Source organism: Narcine bancroftii, chromosome 5, assembly GCF_036971445.1.
Source record: "Narcine bancroftii isolate sNarBan1 chromosome 5, sNarBan1.hap1, whole genome shotgun sequence".
Classification (NCBI taxonomy): domain Eukaryota; kingdom Metazoa; phylum Chordata; class Chondrichthyes; order Torpediniformes; family Narcinidae; genus Narcine; species Narcine bancroftii.
Window position 1 is genome coordinate 93,498,848 of NC_091473.1, and position 21,556 is coordinate 93,520,403.

At 37.5% G+C, this 21,556-nt stretch overlaps 1 protein-coding gene across 10 annotated transcripts in view; it reads left to right on the forward strand.

Annotated features, from left to right (window-relative positions):
- Positions 1–21,556, forward strand: part of sgip1a (SH3GL interacting endocytic adaptor 1a) — a 247,037-nt gene that overhangs the window by 100,603 nt on the left and 124,878 nt on the right. For 9 of the 10 annotated variants that reach the window (XR_011357752.1, XM_069938392.1, XM_069938387.1 and 6 more), the window contains exon 3: positions 11,938–12,001. Coding sequence is in view for 9 of the 10 variants with exons in the window: in XM_069938392.1 (XP_069794493.1) it covers positions 11,938–12,001 (64 nt within the window). In the remaining variant the exon portion in view is untranslated. Of the gene's footprint in view, positions 1–11,937; positions 12,002–15,701; positions 15,742–21,556 lie in introns of all 10 variants that reach the window. The other variant, XM_069938391.1, reaches the window with a different exon arrangement.

Below are 21,556 nucleotides of genomic sequence, written 5' to 3' on the forward strand. Positions count from 1 at the left end.
ATACTAGAGCGCATCGGATGTCCCCCAAAGTTCCTCAACATGATTAACCAACTGCACGAAAACCAACAAGGTCGGGTCAGATACAGAAATGAGCTCTCTGAACCCTTCTCCATTAACAATGGCGTGAAGCAAGGCTGTGTTCTCGCACCAACCATCTTTTCAATCTTCTTCAGCATGATGCTGAACCAAGCCATGAAAGACCCCAACAATGAAGACGCTGTTTACATCCGGTACCGCACGGATGGCAGTCTCTTCAATCTGAGGCGCCTGCAAGCTCACACCAAGACACAAGAGAAACTTGTCCGTGAACTACTCTTTGTAGACGATGCCGCTTTAGTTGCCCATTCAGAGCCAGGTCTTCAGCGCTTGACGTCCTGTTTTGCGGAAACTGCCAAAATGTTTGGCCTGGAAGTCAGCCTGAAGAAAACTGAGGTCCTCCATCAGCCAGCTCCCCACCATGACTACCAGCCCCCCCACATCTCCATCGGGCACACAAAACTCAAAACGGTCAACCAGTTTACCTATCTCGGCTGCACCATTTCATCAGATGCAAGGATCGACAATGAGATAGACAACAGACTCGCCAAGGCAAATAGCGCCTTTGGAAGACTACACAAAAGAGTCTGGAAAAACAACCAACTGAAAAACCTCACAAAGATAAGCGTATACAGAGCCGTTGTCATACCCACACTCCTGTTCGGCTCCGAATCATGGGTCATCTACCGGCACCACCTACGGCTCCTAGAACGCTTCCACCAGCGTTGTCTCCGCTCCATCCTCAACATCCATTGGAGCGCTTACACCCCTAACGTCGAAGTACTCGAGATGGCAGAGGTCGACAGCATCGAATCCACGCTGCTGAAGATCCAGCTGCGCTGGATGGGTCACGTCTCCAGAATGGAGGACCATCGCCTTCCCAAGATTGTGTTATATGGCGAGCTCTCCACTGGCCACCGTGACAGAGGTGCACCAAATAAAAGGTACAAGGACTGCCTAAAGAAATCTCTTGGTGCCTGCCACATTGACCACCGCCAGTGGGCTGATAACGCCTCAAACCGTGCATCTTGGCGCCTCACAGTTTGGCGGGCAGCAACCTCCTTTGAAGAAGACTGCAGAGCCCACCTCACTGACAAAAGGCAAAGGAGGAAAAACCCAACACCCAACCCCAACCAACCAATTTTCCCTTGCAACCGCTGCAATCGTGTCTGCCTGTCCCGCATCGGACTTGTCAGCCACAAACGAGCCTGCAGCTGACGTGGACTTTTTACCCCCTCCATAAATCTTCGTCCGCGAAGCCAAGCCAAAGAAATATGTTGCAATATCTTATTCCTAACCTATTCCTAACCCTGCAACATAAAACAGGTTGAGAGAGGTTCAATACTTAGTCTTGTGATTAATGGCTACAAATTCTCTCTTTATCTTTTTTTTTGTGCAAATAATCCCACTCGTTTGTGAATGCTCCATATGTATAGATATAGCACATTTAATTTTATCCCTGCCATTTTTCCCAACTGTGGTCTTGTTTACTAATAAGTTTCATTTCTTGATTATCCTGTGTAATTTTCCTCAGATAGCTGCTTTACAGCCTTAATTTTTTTCTTCAGGATTATGAACAGTTTTATTGGAACTCTCTTCCTCCCATATTAGCTTGCAGCCATGGCCTAACTGCCTTAGATAATTCACTGGCAACTGTGCATTCCAAGGGGATTGTCCTGCTATCCATAATATTAGTTCTATGACCCCTTGTATTGAAACGTCTTCACCCATTCTCTGATGGTTATTCTTCATGTGTCTCCCCACCAATCCATGTGGCATAGACGGTAGCCCAGGGATTGGGAACCCTGATATTCAGCTTTTTATCATTTACTCTAGCTCCTCAAATTCTCTCACCAGAACTTTGTCTTAATTGATCTTATATTATGTTTTCCACAGGAATCAGAATTAGGTCTTCCCTCTTTCAAATCTTCAAGCTCTAGGGGATGTTTTTATTACCTCTGGCACTGGCTAGGTACCTCAACCTTCAGTCCTAAAATTATCATCCCCATTTTGGCCCACAAGTCAGTGCCCCCCAATTAATCTACATCCCCAGTACGTATTCATGGGCCAAAATGGCCTGTTACCCTGCTGTATGTCTAAATTAAAAATTAAAAGGTTGGCCACCTTTTTGATGGCATTCCTTTTCACAACCCCTTTCCCAAATCCTGAATAAGTTCAACATTGTACTGTAATATAATACATCTTGCATTCTGCTATGAGCATTTTTTTAGCACAGTAGTCAGAGGTAAATATTGAGGCAAAGTGCATAACTTTAAATGATAAATACAATGTTTATATTCATAAATAACAGGCATCATGATCCAACATCACATAATTAAACTTCCATGAGTATGTACAACCCAAGTTGACATTCCTGTGGCTGAAACCAGCACCAATTGTCTGAAAAATCTTGTAACAATTGACAGGGGAAACAAATGTTAAGCTATATACAAAGTAATTCCATTAAATTCTATTGTAGATCACATTTTTGGGATAAGTATTAACTGTCTTCTATTTTGTAGATTCTAAACTTAAATTAATTTTTTTATATAATTGACCAGGATGAAAAAGATCAGTAAGTTTGCAGATCACATGAAGGTTGGGCATGTTCTGGATAGTACAGAAGACAGGAAACAGAGTTCGGCTGAGAAGTGGCTGATTGATTTATGAACTCCTTTTTTGAGCCTTCTTTTGTAATAATTTATACATCTCTGAAATAAATGTCTTTACATCCTTATAACTTAATAATAGTTCTACTTCTGTTTCCACTGGTAATACTAAATCTTGACCAAAAATCTCTTAATTTGATAATAACAAAATTGTTTTTCCCATATCTTAAACTTTCCTTCATTCTACTAAAAGTAATAAATTTCCCAACTTCAAAACAATCTTTAATTTTCTTAATAGCACAATTTTTCCAAATTTAAAACAAAATTTCCATAGAAAATGGAATGTCTATTTGAAATAAAGGTGTTCTTCCAGACATTAAACCCCTTCCTCCAACCTCTTCATCAATTTTATTCCAAAATTCAAGTAAATGTTTCACATGGGTGTTTCTCTATTTGCTATTAACAATCTTGCATTCCATTTATAAATAAAGTGTTGTGAATCTATTTGTCCTATTTTATCAAGTTCTCTATTCATCCATGCTGGAACATGATTTAAATCATAAACTACATTAATAAATCTCAACTGTGCTGCTTTATAATAATTCATAAAATTGGGGAGCTGTAAACCTCCTAAATGATATTTCCACATCAATTTCTCCAAAGAAACCCTAGCTATTTTCCCATTCCATAAAAATGTTCTAACGCAAACATTTAATTCCTTAAAAAGTTTTTTAAGGAATTGAAATTGGAATCAATTGAAGTAAATATTGTATTCGAGGACGGAAATTGTGAATCTGATGGCGACCCCCAGACATCGGACAGAGAATTTCCACAACATTCAATATTCATAGTTCTTCCAATCATGAGACTGTTCTATGAATGGACCCATATCTTGACAAATTGAAACTTTCTATCTTTAATGTTGTATCTAATTCTCTGCAAGCTTCAATAGGACATTACATCATATAAACACTGTCATCTTTCCATTTCAAAAATATTGCTCATCTGGCTAACAGTGTAGTAAAGGTTAAAACTTTCTCCTCAGTTGCAGACAGAGGTATATCTGACTCACATTAAAAACCAAACAAACCAATTAATGAATAAGGTTCTATATTAATCTTTTTTTTAAACTTTATTTATGTCGTTCAAAAAACAATTAGTACATAACATATACAACAATTAACCCTAAACATGAACGTTATTTTTATATATAAAGAAAAAAAAGAAAAGAACCCCCCCCCCTTCAGCCAACTCTCCTAAGGAGAGCCATAAAGAAAGAAAAAAAAAGAAAAAAATTAAATATACATATTAAGAACTAATCAATTTAAATTGAAATGTAAATATTCTGAATATAACAACCACTTATTAATAAAAAACTATAATTATCACGTGAAACGTATGTAATTTTTTCCATTATTAAACAATATTTCATCTCATTATGCCATCTATTAATATCAATCATATTTGTATCTTTCCACGTACTAGCAATACATTTTTTTTGCTACAGATAAAGCTAAATATACAAAAGCAAGTTGAAACTTATCTAATCCCAAACTTTTCAAAGATTGCAAACTACCCAATAAAAACACTGTCAGATCTAAAAGTATTTTAATCTTATACAGTTATTCTAAAAGCAATTGAATTTTCTTCCAAAAAGATTTTGGTATACGGAAGAAAGAAAAAGACCAAACATGACCAAACAGCATGAAAAAAAGTTCCAACAAAATTACCACATCTAAAACACAAATCTGATTCATGAAAACCATACTTTTTAAAATTTTCAGGTGTTAAATATAATTGATGTAAAAAATTATAGTTAATCATTGCATAACGTGCATTTATCAATCTAGTTACACTGTCATAACAAATATCTAACCAATCATCCTCGGAAAAAAATAAAAACCAATGCTCGCTTCCCATTTACATCTAGACCTATTCCAACCCTTTTTATCCATACCATCCTGTAACATTTGATACATCGATGAAATATAACCTTTCTCTGGTACCTTCATAAGAAAAATCTCAAATTTAGTCATTTCAGGTAAAATCATATCTTCACCAAATGTACGTTTTACCAAAGATCGAATTTGGTAATAGAGAAACAAAGAGTTTTTATCAACACCAAAACTGTCCCTCATCTGGTTAAAAGATAAAAAATTTACCCTCTTCAAAGCAATCTCCTAAATTCTTCACACCTTTAAATCTCCAATGCAATAAACTTCGATTATGTATTGAAAAAGAAATAAGTTGGTTATTATACAACAGAGTCAAAGCTGATAATTCAGCCCTAGAGCTTATCATTTTATTTTTCTTAATCCATAGCTTCATTAAATGTTTTAGTATAGGCACATTATATTGCTGTAACAAATTTATATTCCATCTAAACAAAAATTGATGTATTTCAAATTCAGAAATATTTGCCATCTCAATTTTGGCCCAACTAGGAGGCCGTTCCAAATCCATTAAGGAACTAATAAATTTAAGTTGGGCTGCTTCATAATAATTTTGAAAATGTGGTAAACGTAATCCTCCTAACTCATATTTCCAAATTAATTTATTCAAAGCTACTCTCGAAAATTTACCTCTCCATAAAAATTCCCTAACCATTTTATTCAAATCTCAAAAAGAAATTATCAAGTAAATACAGAATAGATTGAAACAAATATTGGATACACAGAAAAATATTCATCTTAATTGTATTTATCCTACCCAATAAATTAATAGGTAAATCTTCCCATTTAATCAAATCAGTTTTAATTTTTTTTATTAATGGAACATAATTTAATTTATATAAAGATTGATAATCAACATTCAGATTTACTATATAAAGCCTTAATCCAACCAATAAAAAAAGGACCAAACTTAAATTTCTCCAAAACTTTAAACAAAAAATTCCACTCAACTCTATCAAATGCTTTTTCTGCATCTAAAGATATCACCATCGGGTGGTCTAAAAATTGTCGAAATCTATTAATCAAACTAATCACGTGCAAAATATTATCTGAGGCATATCTATTCTTTATAAAACCTGTTTGATCCATATGAATCAACTTAGGTAAAAATTTAGCCAATCAATTCGCTAATATTTTAGCTATTATTTTATAATCTACATTTAACAATGAAATTGGTCTATATGAAGATACTTTCAAAGGATCTGTATCTTTCTTTGGAATTACTGTGATTAAAGCAATAGAACAAGACTCAGGTAATTCATAATGTTCTCCAACTTGACATAATACATCCCCAAACACTGTAGAGAAATCATCGTAAAAGATTTTATAAAAATCAACTGAAAATCCAACATCACCAGGCGATTTACCGTTCGGCATTTCCATCATAGCCATTTTAATTTCTGAATCAGTAAATGGTTCCTCTAACTCCTGTATATCTGCATCCTCTAATATCGGTAAATTCAACTGTAATAAAAAAAGATCAATCGATCCAATTTCTTGTTTTTTTTTCAGATGTATATAACTTTTAATAAAATGAACAAAATTCATCATTAATCTCACGAGGTTTATAATAAGAGAATTCTGTCTAACAGCATTAATAGTCCTCAAAACCTGTTCTTTCATTAATTGCCATGCCAATACCATATGTCTTTCTCTCCCCATTCGAAATACCGTTGCTTAGTCCTATTAATCACACATTCAAATTGATAAGATTGTAAAGTATTATATTCCAATTTCAACCTAGATAATTCTATTTTCTGATCTTCAGTAGCATCTTTCTGAAATTCCTTTTCTAACTCAGCAATCTGTTTCTCTCAGTCAAGACTCTAATTTAATCAATTCTTTTTCATTTTAGAAGTATAACTAATTATTTGTCCTCTCAAATAAGCTTTCATAGCATCCCATAATACAAACTTACTTTGAACAGAATTAGAATTTTCTTTAAAAAAAAATTAATTTGCTTTTTCAAAAAATCAATAAATTCCATATTTTTTAACTACATAGTATTAAACATCCAACGATAGGCCACTTGAATTTTCTCAGAAGTTGCATATGTAAAATATAACAAAAAATGATCTGAAATCACCCTACAATTATATTCCGCTTGTTGTATCTTCCCTTGTAAATGTGCCGATACTAAAAAAAAGTTAATCTTTCAAAACGATTCATTTCTAAATGAATAAAAGGAGAAATCTTTCTCTGTCGGATTAAGACATCTCCAAATATCTACTAAATTAAGATCTTTCATCAATGCTTGAACCTGAACTGCCATCTTAGATTTCTTAACTTTCTTCAGAGATTTATTCAATAAAGGTTCCAAAACACAATTAAAATCACCACCAACTAAAATATTATTATTAGCCTGACCCAAATATAAAAATGCATCTGAAATAAATATTTCATTATCTACATTTGGGGCATAAATATTAAGTAAAGTCCAGAATTCACTAAAAATCTTACAATTCAATTTAAGAATACATCCTACCTTTTCCTCCATTGATTGTAATTCAAAAGATAATTTTTTAGGTATCAAAATTGCTACACCTTTAGCCTTAGAATTAAATGAAGAAGAATATGCATGCCCAACCCAATCCCTCTTTAATTTCATAATTTCCTTCAGATTCAAATGTGTTTCTTGTCAAAAAGCAACATCAATTTTCATTTTCTTAATATACGCCAAGCTCGCTTACGCTTGATCATCTATATTAATCTTAAAAATCACTGATAAAGTTTGGAAAATGTCTCTCTAAAATCTCTCTAAATTTTGGCACTCTTAAAACATATAGATCAGTGAAACTGCAAACATATTACACATCAAAAAAAGTGGATGAATATCTGCATAAAAATGAGATAATTTAAGTTTGGACATAGGAGTTCTGTGTACCACCTTAAATTGTAATAAACAATGCCTTGCACAAAATGAAGAATCATGAATCAAGTTGAGAGTAGAGTACCAATCTTCATCTGAAAATGTTATGTTCAAATCTCCTTCCCAATCACTCTTGATCCCAGCCATTGAAGCTGAACTTAAATCCAATAAATCATTATAAATATGATATTTATCCGCCATGAAAAAAACCATAAATTAAAAAAAATCAAGAATATTAGTATTTGAGATTCGAGGAAAATCAGAAAACAAAATGTCTAACTTGTAAATATCTTTAAAAAAAACCCATTAGAAAGATTAAATTTGGCTGTTAATTGTTCAAAGGAGGCAAAATTATATCGAATAAAAAGATCCTTATAACTTTGGATACCTAATCTATTTTTCTTTCTTTTCTTCTTCTTTGGCTTGGCTTCGCGGACGAAGATTTATGGAGGGGGTAAAAAGTCCACGTCAGCTGCAGGCTCGTTTGTGGCTGACCAGTCCGATGCGGGACAGGCAGACACGATTGCAGCGGTTGCAAGGGAAAATTGGTTGGTTGGGGTTGGGTGTTGGGTTTTTCCTCCTTTGCCTTTTGTCAGTGAGGTGGGCTCTGCGGTCTTCTTCAAAGGAGGCTGCTGCCCGCCAAACTGTGAGGCGCCAAGATGCACGGTTTGAGGCGTTATCAGCCCACTGGCGGTGGTCAATGTGGCAGGCACCAAGAGATTTCTTTAGGCAGTCCTTGTACCTTTTCTTTGGTGCACCTCTGTCACGGTGGCCAGTGGAGAGCTCGCCATATAATACGATCTTGGGAAGGCGATGGTCCTCCATTCTGGAGACGTGACCCATCCAGCGCAGCTGGATCTTCAGCAGCGTGGACTCGATGCTGTCGACCTCTGCCATCTCGAGTACCTCGACGTTAGGGGTGTGAGCGCTCCAATGGATGTTGAGGATGGAGCGGAGACAACGCTGGTGGAAGCGTTCTAGGAGCCGTAGGTGGTGCCGGTAGAGGACCCATGATTCGGAGCCGAACAGGAGTGTGGGTATGACAACGGCTCTGTATACGCTTATCTTTGTGAGGTTTTTCAGTTGGTTGTTTTTCCAGACTCTTTTGTGTAGTCTTCCAAAGGCGCTATTTGCCTTGGCGAGTTCCTCAACATGATTATCCAACTGCACGAAAACCAACAAGGTCGGGTCAGATACAGCAATGAGCTCTCTGAACCCTTCTCCATTAACAATGGCGTGAAGCAAGGCTGTGTTCTCGCACCAACCCTCTTTTCAATCTTCTTCAGCATGATGCTGAACCAAGCCATGAAAGACCCCAACAATGAAGACGCTGTTTACATCCGGTACCGCACGGATGGCAGTCTCTTCAATCTGAGGCGCCTGCAAGCTCACACCAAGACACAAGAGAAACTTGTCCGTGAACTACTCTTTGCAGATGATGCCGCTTTAGTTGCCCATTCAGAGCCAGCTCTTCAGTGCTTGACGTCCTGCTTTGCGGAAACTGCCAAAATGTTTGGCCTGGAAGTCAGCCTGAAGAAAACTGAGGTCCTCCATCAGCCAGCTCCCCACCATGATTACCAGCCCACATCTCCATCGGGCACACAAAACTCAAAACGGTCAACCAGTTTACCTATCTCGGCTGCACCATTTCATCAGATGCAAGGACCTAATCTATACCATTCCTTAAAACTTGTGTCCAGCAGGGACTGCTGAAAAAAAGATGATGATCTACCATTGGATTAGCCAGAGGAAAAACTAGTAAACCAAAAGAATTACCTAAATTGAGCCATATTCTCAACCTATTTCTCAATAACAGATTGTGTATCAATTTATAAAAGGAAAATGGTATGAAAAATCTTAGAAACGCCAACATTGAAGTCTTTTTTTTAGAAAATTTCAGTTCCAATTCACTGACTTATCCAAATGTAATAATAAAAGTAAATTATGTATATTAATCACCCAGTAACAAGGTCGGGTCAGATACAGCAATGAGCTCTCTGAACCCTTCTCCATTAACAATGGCGTGAAGCAAGGCTGTGTTCTAGCACCAACCCTCTTTTCAATCTCCTTCAGCATGATGCTGAACCAAGCCATGAAAGACCTCAACAATGAAGACGCTGTTTACATCCGGTACCGCACGGATGGCAGTCTCTTCAATCTGAGGCGCCTGAGAGCTCACACCAAGACACAAGAGAAACTTGTCCGTGAACTACACTTTGCAGACGATGCCGCTTTAGTTGCCCATTCAGAGCCAGCTCTTCAGCGCTTGACGTCCTGCTTTGTGGAAACTGCCAAAATGTTTGGCCTGGAAGTCAGCCTGAAGAAAACTGAGGTCCTCCATCAGCCAGCTCCCCACCATGACTACCAGCACCCCCACATCTCCATTGGGCACACAAAACTCAAAACGGTCAACCAGTTTACCTATCTCGGCTGCACCATTTCATCGGATGCAAGGATCGACAACGAGATAGACAACAGACTCGCCAAGGCAAATAGCGCCTTTGGAAGACTACACAAAAGAGTCTGGAAAAACAACCAACTGAAAAACCTCACAAAGATAAGCGTATACAGAGCCGTTGTCATACCCACACTCCTGTTCGGCTCCGAATCATGGGTCCTCTACCGGCAACACCTACGGCTCCTAGAACGCTTCCACCAGCGTTGTCTCCGCTCCATCCTCAACATCCATTGGAGTGCTTTCATCCCTACCGTCGAAGTACTCGAGATGGCAGAGGTCGACAGCATCGAGTCCACGCTGCTGAAGATCCAGCTGCGCTGGGTGGGTCACGTCTCCAGAATGGAGGACCATCGCCTTCCCAAGATTGTGTTATATGGCGAGCTCTCCACTGGCCACCGTGACAGAGGTGCACCAAAGAAAAGGTACAAGGACTGCCTAAAGAAATCTCTTGGTGCCTGCCACATTGACCACCGCCAGTGGGCTGATATCGCCTCAAACCGTGCATCTTGGCGCCTCACAGTTTGGCGGGCAGCAACCTCCTTTGAAGAAGACCGGAGAGCCCACCTCACTGACAAAAGGCAAAGGAGGAAAAACCCAACACCCAACCCCAACCAACCAATTTTCCCCTGCAGCCGCTGCAACCGCGTCTGCCTGTCCCGCATCGGACTTGTCAGCCACAAACGAGCCTGCAGCTGACGTGGACTTTTTACCCCCTCCATAAATCTTCGTCCGCGAAGCCAAGCCAAAGAAAAGAAAAAAAAATAGAATCTAAAATCTGGAAGTGATAATCCTCCATAACTTTTAGTTTTTTGAAGATGGGCTTTATTGATATGGTTTTTTTCCCTCCTGCTATATATAAGTAGAAATAATCGAATATAATAAGATAAAGGATTTAGGAATAAAAATTGTAAATGCTTGAAAAAGACACAGAAATTTAGGTAAAATGTTTATTTTAATCAAATTAATTCAACCCATCATTTTAATAGATAAGGGTATCCATCCTGATAATAGTAGTTTAGTCATTAAATTTTTGTAACTTTACATAATTGTAATTCCTAAATATTGGAATTAATCTTTCACTATTTTAAATGGAAATGTAGACTATCTGACAAAAGAACCTTTTAAGGGTAAAAGTTCACATGTAAATTTAACATAACACGAAAACTGGCTAAATTGGTCAAACTAAGTTAATATATGTCTGTTCTGAAGAAAGTTCATCGTTCTATTGAACTCTTTTTCTCTCTCTCATTTGATTTTGCCTGACCTGAGTATTTTCAGTTTCTATTAATTTTATTTCTGATTTTAGAAAGATGTTTTCTTCCCTGGTTATTTTGTGCATTTCAAAAGTGTCAAATGCTTCAGCTACTTTAACTAAACTTTTGTCATTAATCTGCATGGTTGAGAACTGTGAAACGAACACCATTTTATTTTGATGAGTTTGGTTTTGTTTTTGCAGTAGATTTGTCAAAATTGCAAGGTACTGTTTTGTTTTTGTTCTGCAAAAAGTAAAAACTAAGAACACACCTGTTTGGAAAAGGGAATGTATCCTCTTATGACTAAAATTTCAATAGTACACTACCTGTAAGAACAATGTATTTGGCCACCATCTGGTGTATTTTAGCATTGTGGATTCTGGAAAGCAAAAGACCTGACTCCTCTGTTCTCATTCTAGATGTGCTGCTATTGGTCTTATTCCTGTGGCAGGGGGGAGTGTTGGGGGGGTGGGTGGACATGGGGGTCATGTGCAGAGGAACTTGCAAGGTTTAACACTTCTAATCATGATCCCTTGAAAGTGCATTGAATTGAGTAATTGGTAGGCCAAATTAAATTTGGAATTGCTGGCTTTACAACTAAAATAACTTTTTAGCATTCACTGGAAGAAGAATGGAAACATGAAGGAAGCACCAGATGGAAGCAGGAAAACAACTATGGTGTAATTTAATTTACCTGAAGAACAAATTTCCATTGATCTCTTGAAAAGTCAGGCTCACGTGCTTTGTGTTTACTTCACAGGATTGAAAAAACGTACAAGGAAAGCTTTTGGTATACGGAAGAAAGAAAAAGACACTGATTCAACGTAAGTGTTTGGTGTAAATAACAACTTTCTTCTGCAAAATTGATTTGATCCCTTGTGGGATAATCAAGCTCCCACTGCTTCTTTTGTGTTAGGGAATGGTTACATCTTATGACAATGTGACTAGAGATAGCCTAGTTGGAAATGTTTATTCTGTAATAGTATCAAAGTCAACATTCGTACAGTGAATAGAGGTAATGGTTTATCATTTTGGCTTTTTATGTGCTTGGAAGTCGTTATAAAAATCAAATATGTCCTGTCATTAGTTAACCTACCAAATCTGAGGTTCAGGAGATTCAGTATTATTTACATTTGTTTCCAAACTGATGATGGTCAGAAGCTCAGAACAAGTGCAGTACAACTCCAATTATCTGAAATTGGATTATCCGAAATCCTCAGTTAACCAAACTTGTTTTGGACAGGGAAGTGACATCTGTTCAGGTCTGAAATTTTTTTTTTTGGGTAATTGAGAATTTCATAAAAATCAAAAATCCTGAGTTATCCGAAAAATTTCACCTCTGAAAAATTTTGGATAAATGAGTATATCTAAAACAATCAGAACTCCCGTTATCTGATTTTTTTTTTGGAGCTGAACTATCACAGGTTGATAATTTTTGGAATTTTGGAAAAACCTCTGAGTATTGGTGTTGAATTTATCTTATTTTGTTCAAGTTGTTTTTTGGTGAGAATTAAAAGCCTTCCCTTGTGTTCGTTGTTGTTTAAGCATTGTTACAAGAGATTTGCTGTGGCTACTGGGCTTTTTGTAAAAATGACCAGATGTCTGAAAAATATTGTTTATCCGAAATAGGCCTGGTTCCGACCATTTAGGATAATCAGAGCTATAATTTAAATGCTTCATTTTAGCAGTCCAGATTATTTCTTTTTCACAATTTAATCAAGATATCAGTTGTAAGTATTTCCTGTGATAGGTATGATTGGACCATTATCAAATGTGTGTCAAGGAATCAGAAGCGACATCAAAATTACAGGTTACAGAGTACGAGGCATTTGCAATTTTTAGTGCCCCCCTCTCAGACTGGGAGATATTTTGATCCTCTTGCTCAGCTGTCACAAGACTCGCTGCTGTGACTGACAACTTGAGGGGAAACTTGACTTCGGTTTGTGAAAGAGTATTTGTTATTACCTGTGCTCACCTCTGTGCAGTCAATCTCATTAATGCCAGTGGATCCCAGTCGAGGTCAATGCCACTAATGGTGGATACTCTCATGCACCTCCAGCAATAGTGAATTCCTTTTCTCTGAATGGGCAGTTGGAGTGCTATCCCAGGTTATGCAGTTGATCCTTTTTAATAGACATTTAGAGCCCTGAAATGTTTAAGGACGTCAATGACCAGTTGAGTGCAGTGTGAGTATTGTTGGGAGTGAACACCACACAACTTTAGTTGGTGGTTCATCTTCGCAAGATTAAAGCATTTGACTAAATCAGGACCAGAGGAATTCCTCTGATACTCCTCAGGAATAATACACACACAGTGTAGCCTACGTAGTTTGAATAGATCAAGATTTTCTGTGTTTTGCACATAAATCACAACAATTCTGTTCATTGAATTTGGGTACGAAAGGCAGTAAGTAGCCATTCTAGTAGGAATTCTATCCTGTGAACCTATTCCATAATTCAACTAGATCATAATCTTTCCCTTGGCATAATTTCCATGTTTTTGATAATCACACCTATGAAAAATCACTCTGAATTAAAAAAAAATATATATACTGAAATACATCACCTTCTTGGGGATAGAATTTCAGGCTTTAAAAGCCAAATTTATATAACTGCTTTGTGAATTAATATTTTAAGTCCTGATATCATTCTGACCAACCTGTGCTGCATATCCTCAAACAGGTCACAACAGACTCTTTCTCCAAAGTCATATACAGATAGACTTCTACTTATGATGTCCTGACATATAATATTTCAAAATTACAATGGTTTTGTTCATGTGTTTTTCAGCAAATCTCATGTTTCTTTTTGGCAAATCTCATGTATTTTGGTGAAATCTCACATTTTTCAACACAACTTGTATTTTTTCACCAAATCTTCATTTTTCCACCCCTATTTCAATTTATGATCATTTAAACTTACGATGCACGTCCCGGAACCAAACCTCATTATAAGTCAAGGTCTACCTGCATTTATCTAGTTCCGTCTGGAAGGCCACAATGGAACCTGATTCCATCACTTCTGCTGACAATGTACTCTGGATTTCAATGGCTTAGAGCAAAAAAAACTTTTCCTCATCTCATTTTCATTTATTTTCTCCTTTACTTTATACCTACAACCTCAAGTTCTCAACTCTTTCACAAAAGATTTTTAAAAAGCCTCCCTCTATCTTCTCTGTCCATACCCCTTGTCAGTTTATGTTCCTCTGTCAAAACTCCTCTCTGCCTTCTCCGCTAAAGAAAAAGTCCCAGCTTCTCTAGACTATCCTTGTAACTGTATTCCTCATCCAGCAGTCATTCTCATTCATCTTTTCTGGAACTTCCTAATGCTCTCTCATCCTTCCTCTAATGTTGCCACTACAAACTGAATACAAAACTCCAGATGAGGTCAGACTGGTGTTATCACTTCTGAATGTTCCCCTGGCTGGAATATTTAGAATGAGGCTTCTCACTGTAAAAATAAGACAGCAGTCATTCCTGACACAAACACGAAGAAACATCTTCAGCTAGAGAGCAATGAATCTTTGTTATTCAATACTTGAGAGGGATGTTGTGGTTTAGATTCTAAATACCAGAGAGAGAGAACTGTAACTCAAGAAGTAAAGGGATTATGAGAAAGTGATCCCTTTAAAGATCAGCGGTCACCTTGTTGAATGTGAGAGCAGTCTTAAAGGGTGAATGATCTGTCCTGAAGGCTCCAGGCCAACTGTTCCCATAAAAATTAAAGATAAGAGCTGCAAGTCAAGCATGACGAGGGATATCAAAGACCAAATACAAATAAATAAAGAACAAATGAACTGGAAATAATTGTGAACAAATTATATATGTTAGTCTCTGAACAGAAATTTCATCTGCAGTTCAGTAGGAATGAATGAAGGATAATTGAGCATTCACGTTGGAGTAGGATGAGAGTCACCTTAGAGTTATGCTGCCATTACCTTTTTCTGCACCTGATTTTAGGGAGAGCATTCTGCAGATACATTTCCAGACTGACTGTTTGAATGTCCAAATAATGCAGGATAAAATATAAGTAGAGACTTTGATGGAAATGTGTATTTAACCATCTCTTTTAGATAAACACCCATCTGACAGGGTTAGGAAAATGGTGCAACAAGTTGTAATAAGACACGAAAATCTGTAGACACCATGGTTGAAGTAAAAACGCAATGCTGGAGAAACTCAATCGGTCAAACAGTGTCCTTTATACATAACTGACATTTTGGTCTTGAGTCTATTATCAAGATATGGAAACATGTCACCAGGCTTCCGAATAAAAGAGTACGGGGTGGAGGTGTGATCTCAAAGGCAGGAGGTGATAGGTGGAGAAGTGAGCGAGAGGACATCAGCAAGCAAGGGTAGGAGGGATGGCTGGGTGAATAGAGAGGGAAGAGGGGGAGGATAGCTGGAAGAGGGAAGGGAAGGAGGGGGAGAGGAGAGCAGGTTAGAAACTGGAAAAGTTGATGTTAATTCCATTTGGCTGAAGAGTGCCCAAACAGAAAATCAGGTGTTGTTCCTCCAATTTACAGGTGGTCTTGGTGGATAGTACATAAGGACATGGACAGACATGTGAGTATGTGAGTGAGACACAGAATTGAGATGGTTGGCTACTGGGAGGTCTCTGTCACTGGTGCAGTCAGAGCAAAGCTGCTCAGGAAAGCAATCTTCCAGTCTGTGCCCAGTCTCTCTGATGTAGAGAAGGCCACAAAGGGAGCACTGGATGCAGTAAATCAAAGCTGTGGATACACAAGTGTTGCTTCACTTGAAAGGCCTGTTTGGGGCCCCAAAGTCTGGTGAGGGAAGAGATGTAGGCTACATGGAAAGGTGGGGGGAGGGGTGATTGGTGGGGAGGGAGCAGTCCCTATGGAAAGCAGAGAGGGGAGAAGAAGGGAGGATGTACCATTTCCAATAGATGCTCCCTAAGAATAATCTCAATTTATTTTTGTTGGAGAAAAGTATTATTTTAAACTTGTAACACAAATTAATGAAAGAATAAATCTAGCACATAGTTAAATGTGAAGACTAATCAAAAATAATAGCTGGATTACCATTTGCACTTTTAATCAAGATTTTGTAATTCATAATAATCCTGTTTTAGAACCACTATTTTGGTGATCAAAAGACAAATTTAGTTTTAATGGTAGTGAATTTGAAAATTTTATCACTTTCGAAAGTTATGGTCTATAAATAATCAATTAGTATGAATAACCTTAATAATTGAAAAATTCTGCTCATAATTAAATAATTGGAAGATTTCCCTAATTTCTATACACTTTCTTGCACCATTCAGCTTGGTGATTTGGTTTCGAATTACTTTTTAATTGGTGATATTTGCAGAAAGAGGTGATTAAAACTTGGTTACCTTTCAGGTTTCAAAGGAAAATTCATTAGAATATGGGATGAATGATTGATTAATTATGATCACTTATCATTGAACGGTTCATTCCGCCCTTTTATTCCAATGGCCAGATCTGATAAATAGATTATATAGTTACTGTGTTAAATCACCACAAATAGTAGGTCATGTATCCTTTAAAATAGTAGGTCATGTATCCTTTAATGATACCTCATCATGGACTAACTATAATTAGCATGCATTGTAGCACAATTTCATTAGATGGCACTGTTAGTGTGGCGGTTAGTGCAATGTAATTATAGCGTCAGCGGCCCGGGTTCAAATCTGTTAGGATCTGTCTGTTAGGAGGCTGTATGTTCTCCCCATGTCTGCTTAGGTTTCCACCAGGCAATCCAGTTTCCTCCCACCCTTCAAAACATATGGGGGTTGTAGATAAATCGGGGTATTCGGGTAGCACGGGCTCGGGGGTCAGAAAGACCTGTTATCATGTTGTTTGTCTAAATAGTCTTTAAAAATTATCTAGAAATAATTATGATTATAAATGCACATTTAATTTAACAATAACAGAAACTTTTAAATTACCGGTCACAAGTTTTCAAAGCCCAGGCTTTGCCCAGTGATTTATCTCATTTCTTCCCTTTCAACTTACTCTTACCATTAACAAAGGCACATGCAAAGAAGCAAAACAATAAGGCTACAGAATCACTGAATGTTATAGCACAGAAAGAGATAATTTTGCTCTATAGATCAAGTTCAGGCATCTGGTGGCTCCTCGTGATGAGGTGACCTTTCATTTTTGAGGCATCATAGAGATTATGTCAGCAGTGAGAATCCTGGTTTATGTGTTGGAAATTCAACCCATAGTTTTATAAATGGTTATGTACTTAATATTTTTAGTCCTCCTTTTAAGTGCTTCAACTGAATATAAATATTGAGAAAGCTAGTTTAGAATAGGATGCTATTTCTTCAGTCGCTCACATGAAATATCTGCAAATCCAATTAGAGTAAATGATGACGTTATGAGACATTCAGGGGCCAACAGTGATCTTTCCAAAAATTAATGCAAGTTCATTGTTGGTCAAGGACAGATGAGCCACATAAACAATTTTCTTCAGAGGTTTTATCTTGATTAAGTTTTTAGTATGTTTCTTTTATTAGATAGCATAAATAATCCTAATGTCACCTTCAGAATAAGACTCGTATTCCTGCTCTTTTAACCCTGAATTTGTTTTATGTTCCAAACTCTTCATTTCCTTCTTCCTCGTCTTTCACTATATAGGGATCAAAACTCTTTGTCCCTTAACTCTCATTTTTTTCCATGTTCTCTGTACTCAGCACCAGTGGTTCCTTTTGAACGAGGGAGCTCAACCTTTTTTACTCCATCATTGCAGTTGCATAACAGTGTGCAACTAAACCGATTTTTGGAGCGTTAGATTAGCAGCCACTAAAAATTCAACACCATAGTTCTGTAAGTAACCATAAGATGAATTCCTATAGAGTCTGCCTTAATTGGAGTTCAAAGCATATTACACAAAAGTCCACCAGCAGGAGCCCAATTGCACTTTGGAGCATTTATGTCACAATCCACAACTTTGGTTCCTGGTCATTGAATCAGATCCTGGCTGTCAATGAAGGTATGTGTAGACAAGCAAGACAAAGCTGCTGAAGGAGACCATTTCATTGATCAAGGCATTTGGGCTCAATGAAAGAAGAATCTCGTTCTATTCTCCATCCTTTGGTCCACACCCATGCATGTCTTTCCTTCCAGCTTCCTTTTCAATGCTTCACTTAAATCTGTCTCCACTGGCACCTCTGGTGCTACATTCCCAACCCAGACCATTTGCTGCATGTCACTTGGTTCCTTTGATATTGATTCCATATCCTCTCATTCCTGACTCTTCTGCCAATGCAACAGTTTCCACAGATCTACTTTAACTATATTCTTCATGATTTTTAAAAGCTTCATTTAGATACCTTCATAACCTCTTCTCTTCCAAAGAAAATAACCCCAACTTCTACAGCCTGTCAACAAAATTAATGTTCCTTATCCTGGGTGTTATTTTTGAAAACTCGTCTGTACTATCTCTCATCACTTCATTTTTTTAAATAAAGTGTGGCTCCCTTAGCTGGTTTCAATGTCTACATTAATATATGTTACCACTTTCAATAAACTATATACACAAGTCTTCAGATCTCGTGGTTCTTGTACTTGTTTTGATTGTTCCCTTTGTTTATATTAACACTTCCCATTCTTCTTATCAAAATGCAACACTGAATATTCAATTTAACATTTAATTTCATCTGCCAGCATGAATTCCTACCCATTTCTCAGCTCACTATACATTGAAGTATGGCGTCATCTGGAAGTCTTGAATTTGTGCACTCAAGTTTAGGACAGCAATAAGTATGAAGAAAAGCTGTAGACCTCTTTTGGAAAACTCACTGCACACTTTGTAATCCACAAAAAAAATCATTTAGCCAATTTTCTATCCATATTGCCATTTCCCTAGGTGGCACCATTTAGGAACCACATCAACAAGACTTCCCTTGTCGACCCTCTCTACTATTTCATCAAGTCATTCTCATCGCATTAATTGGACAATTTTTGACTTTAATAAATGTAGGCTGGCTTTCTCCATGTTGTCCAAGTGACTGCTCATTTTATTCCTTGATAATTATGTCTAGAACCTTCCCAATGAATGAAGTTGACTTGGCTGGTCTATCATTACAGGGTTTATCTCGGGACTTTCTCTCGGAACAAGGACATAACGTGCAGTTTTCCAGTCTTCAAACAACCCTGTATCTACAGATATTTGGAGGAATATAACCAGAGTTTCTTCAAAATATTTCTGCTCTCAAAAATCACAGATGCATCCCACTGGTGCTAGGTGACATCCATATTGAGTGCAGAAAGCTTTACCATTACTTAATTTCTATCAATTTTAGCCCACCAGAATCAGGCCCCGATCAATGGTCTCTATCCATAGCATCCAACAAATGCTGTCTGACTCATTGAGTTCCTCCAGGAGTTTGATTTTTTTTAACTCCTTAAAAAGAATTAGTGCTGTGCAGTTGAAAATACACAAACCACAGAAGAATAATTTTTCGAGTTAGCAAGGAAACTAGAAAGCTAATGTTTCCAATTACTCTTACACTATTTTTATCTGGCAAAATATAGCTCCGTATGATGTTAACATATTGTGACATTCAATTTTAATTTCTATTGTGATTTTCAAAGTAATTTTTCAGGGGAAGAGACTGTCTTACTTGGAGAATAACTTGCTCTGTTTCCCCAAAACTGCTTTTTAAAGGGTCAATGCATAAAAGGCATTCCCTTCCTTGTAAAGATCTGTAACCTCCTGCAGATTCAAACAAAGCTTTATATTTGTTGGAGTGACTGTGGCCTGGGATTGGTCATGTACAACAGCATCAGTAATATTTTGTACCTGGTGTCCAGGTTTTGTCCTGAATATGAGAAGAACAGCTCCCATTAATGCTTTTTCTGCTTCACCCTAACTATACACCCAGTTCTTGCTAGCTCTTCCAAACCACATTCAGTGATCAGACCAGACCCAAGATCAGTTTAAAACAATGGAGATGTTCATCATCTTAGATTGTACAGACCAATGTTTTGGCTGCTGCATTCAATGAGCATGCTCCATGATGTTGGGTGTAAACCAACCTTAGACTATTTCAAATGTTTTGGCCAATCTAATGCTTAGTTGTAGGAACCTGACTGGTCATTATTCATTGAAGGTTCTAATGGTTTAGCAATGACTTTGTGCATGGGAAATCATGTCCCATGTACTTGATTATTTTCTGAAGAGATTGGGGTGAGCAGGGTGTATACCTAAACATTATCAGGAAGGTGAGATCATTAGGGAGGGTCTAAGACATTTTGGCATCCACATTTTGGCAGCAGATATTTTGGCCTCCACAGTTTGGCATCCACAGTTTAGCACAGGAAATTTTGATGCTAACAGGTGGATTTCACCGTGGGTTGAGGGGAATACAGAGATGGAAGTGTGGAGATGTTACCATGGGGAGAGGGGAGTGCGAAGATGTTACCACAATTGAGGGGAAGGGAGTGTGGAGATGTCATCACAGATGAGGGGAAGGGAGTGCGGAGATGTCATCACGGGTGAGGGGAGTGTGGAGATGTTATTTCATTATATTTAATTAAAATTATAATAAATTAAATGCCATGTCCGTCGACAAATGTGAGTGCCAAAATATCCGGTGCCAAACTCTGGTCACCAAAATATTCGAAAGGCTACAAAAGTCTTGTTTTTTTCACCAAAATGTCCTGCCCCAAAATGTTTGGTGCCAAAATGCAAATGCTAAAATATCCAGTGCCAAACTTTGGATGCCTTAATGTCCAATTCTGCATAAGGGAACAAAACTGGCTAGTGGCAGTGGAGAGAGTTCTCTGTCAGATTGGAAACCTGCAACCAGTGAAGTGCCACAGGAATCTGCGCAGGATCCCTTGATGTTTTTCACATATATTAGCAATTTGAATGAGAATGTAGGTGGCATTATTTGTTTGTTTGTGAATTATACCATAATTGTCGATGTGATGGACACGAAAGAAGGTTACAACAGGATTTAAATCAACTGGAAAAATGTGCAAAGGAATGGCTCAGGATGAAGGGCCCAGGTGCAAAATGTTTGTAACTCTTTACTTCCTTTGAATGTATGTGACCTGCACATTTTCTTGTTTAACTTATGAGCCTTCAACTTTCCTTTTGTCCTCACAGAAGAAAGCACAAATGATTCACAGAAATGCTGTGGAACCAAAAATCTAATTAAAAGGTGGAATTAAAGAAATAAGTATTAATAAACAAAGTGATGAAGAAATTAATGATCTTGAAAGCAGATACATTTCCAGGGTCTGTCCCCTGGAATTGTAACAGAGACCACTCTGAAGAAGGTGGATGAATTTGTTGTCATTTTCTAAATTTCTGAACATTATTTAATAGTTCCTGCAGATTGAAGAGAAACAAATGTAGTTCCACAATTTAAAAGTGG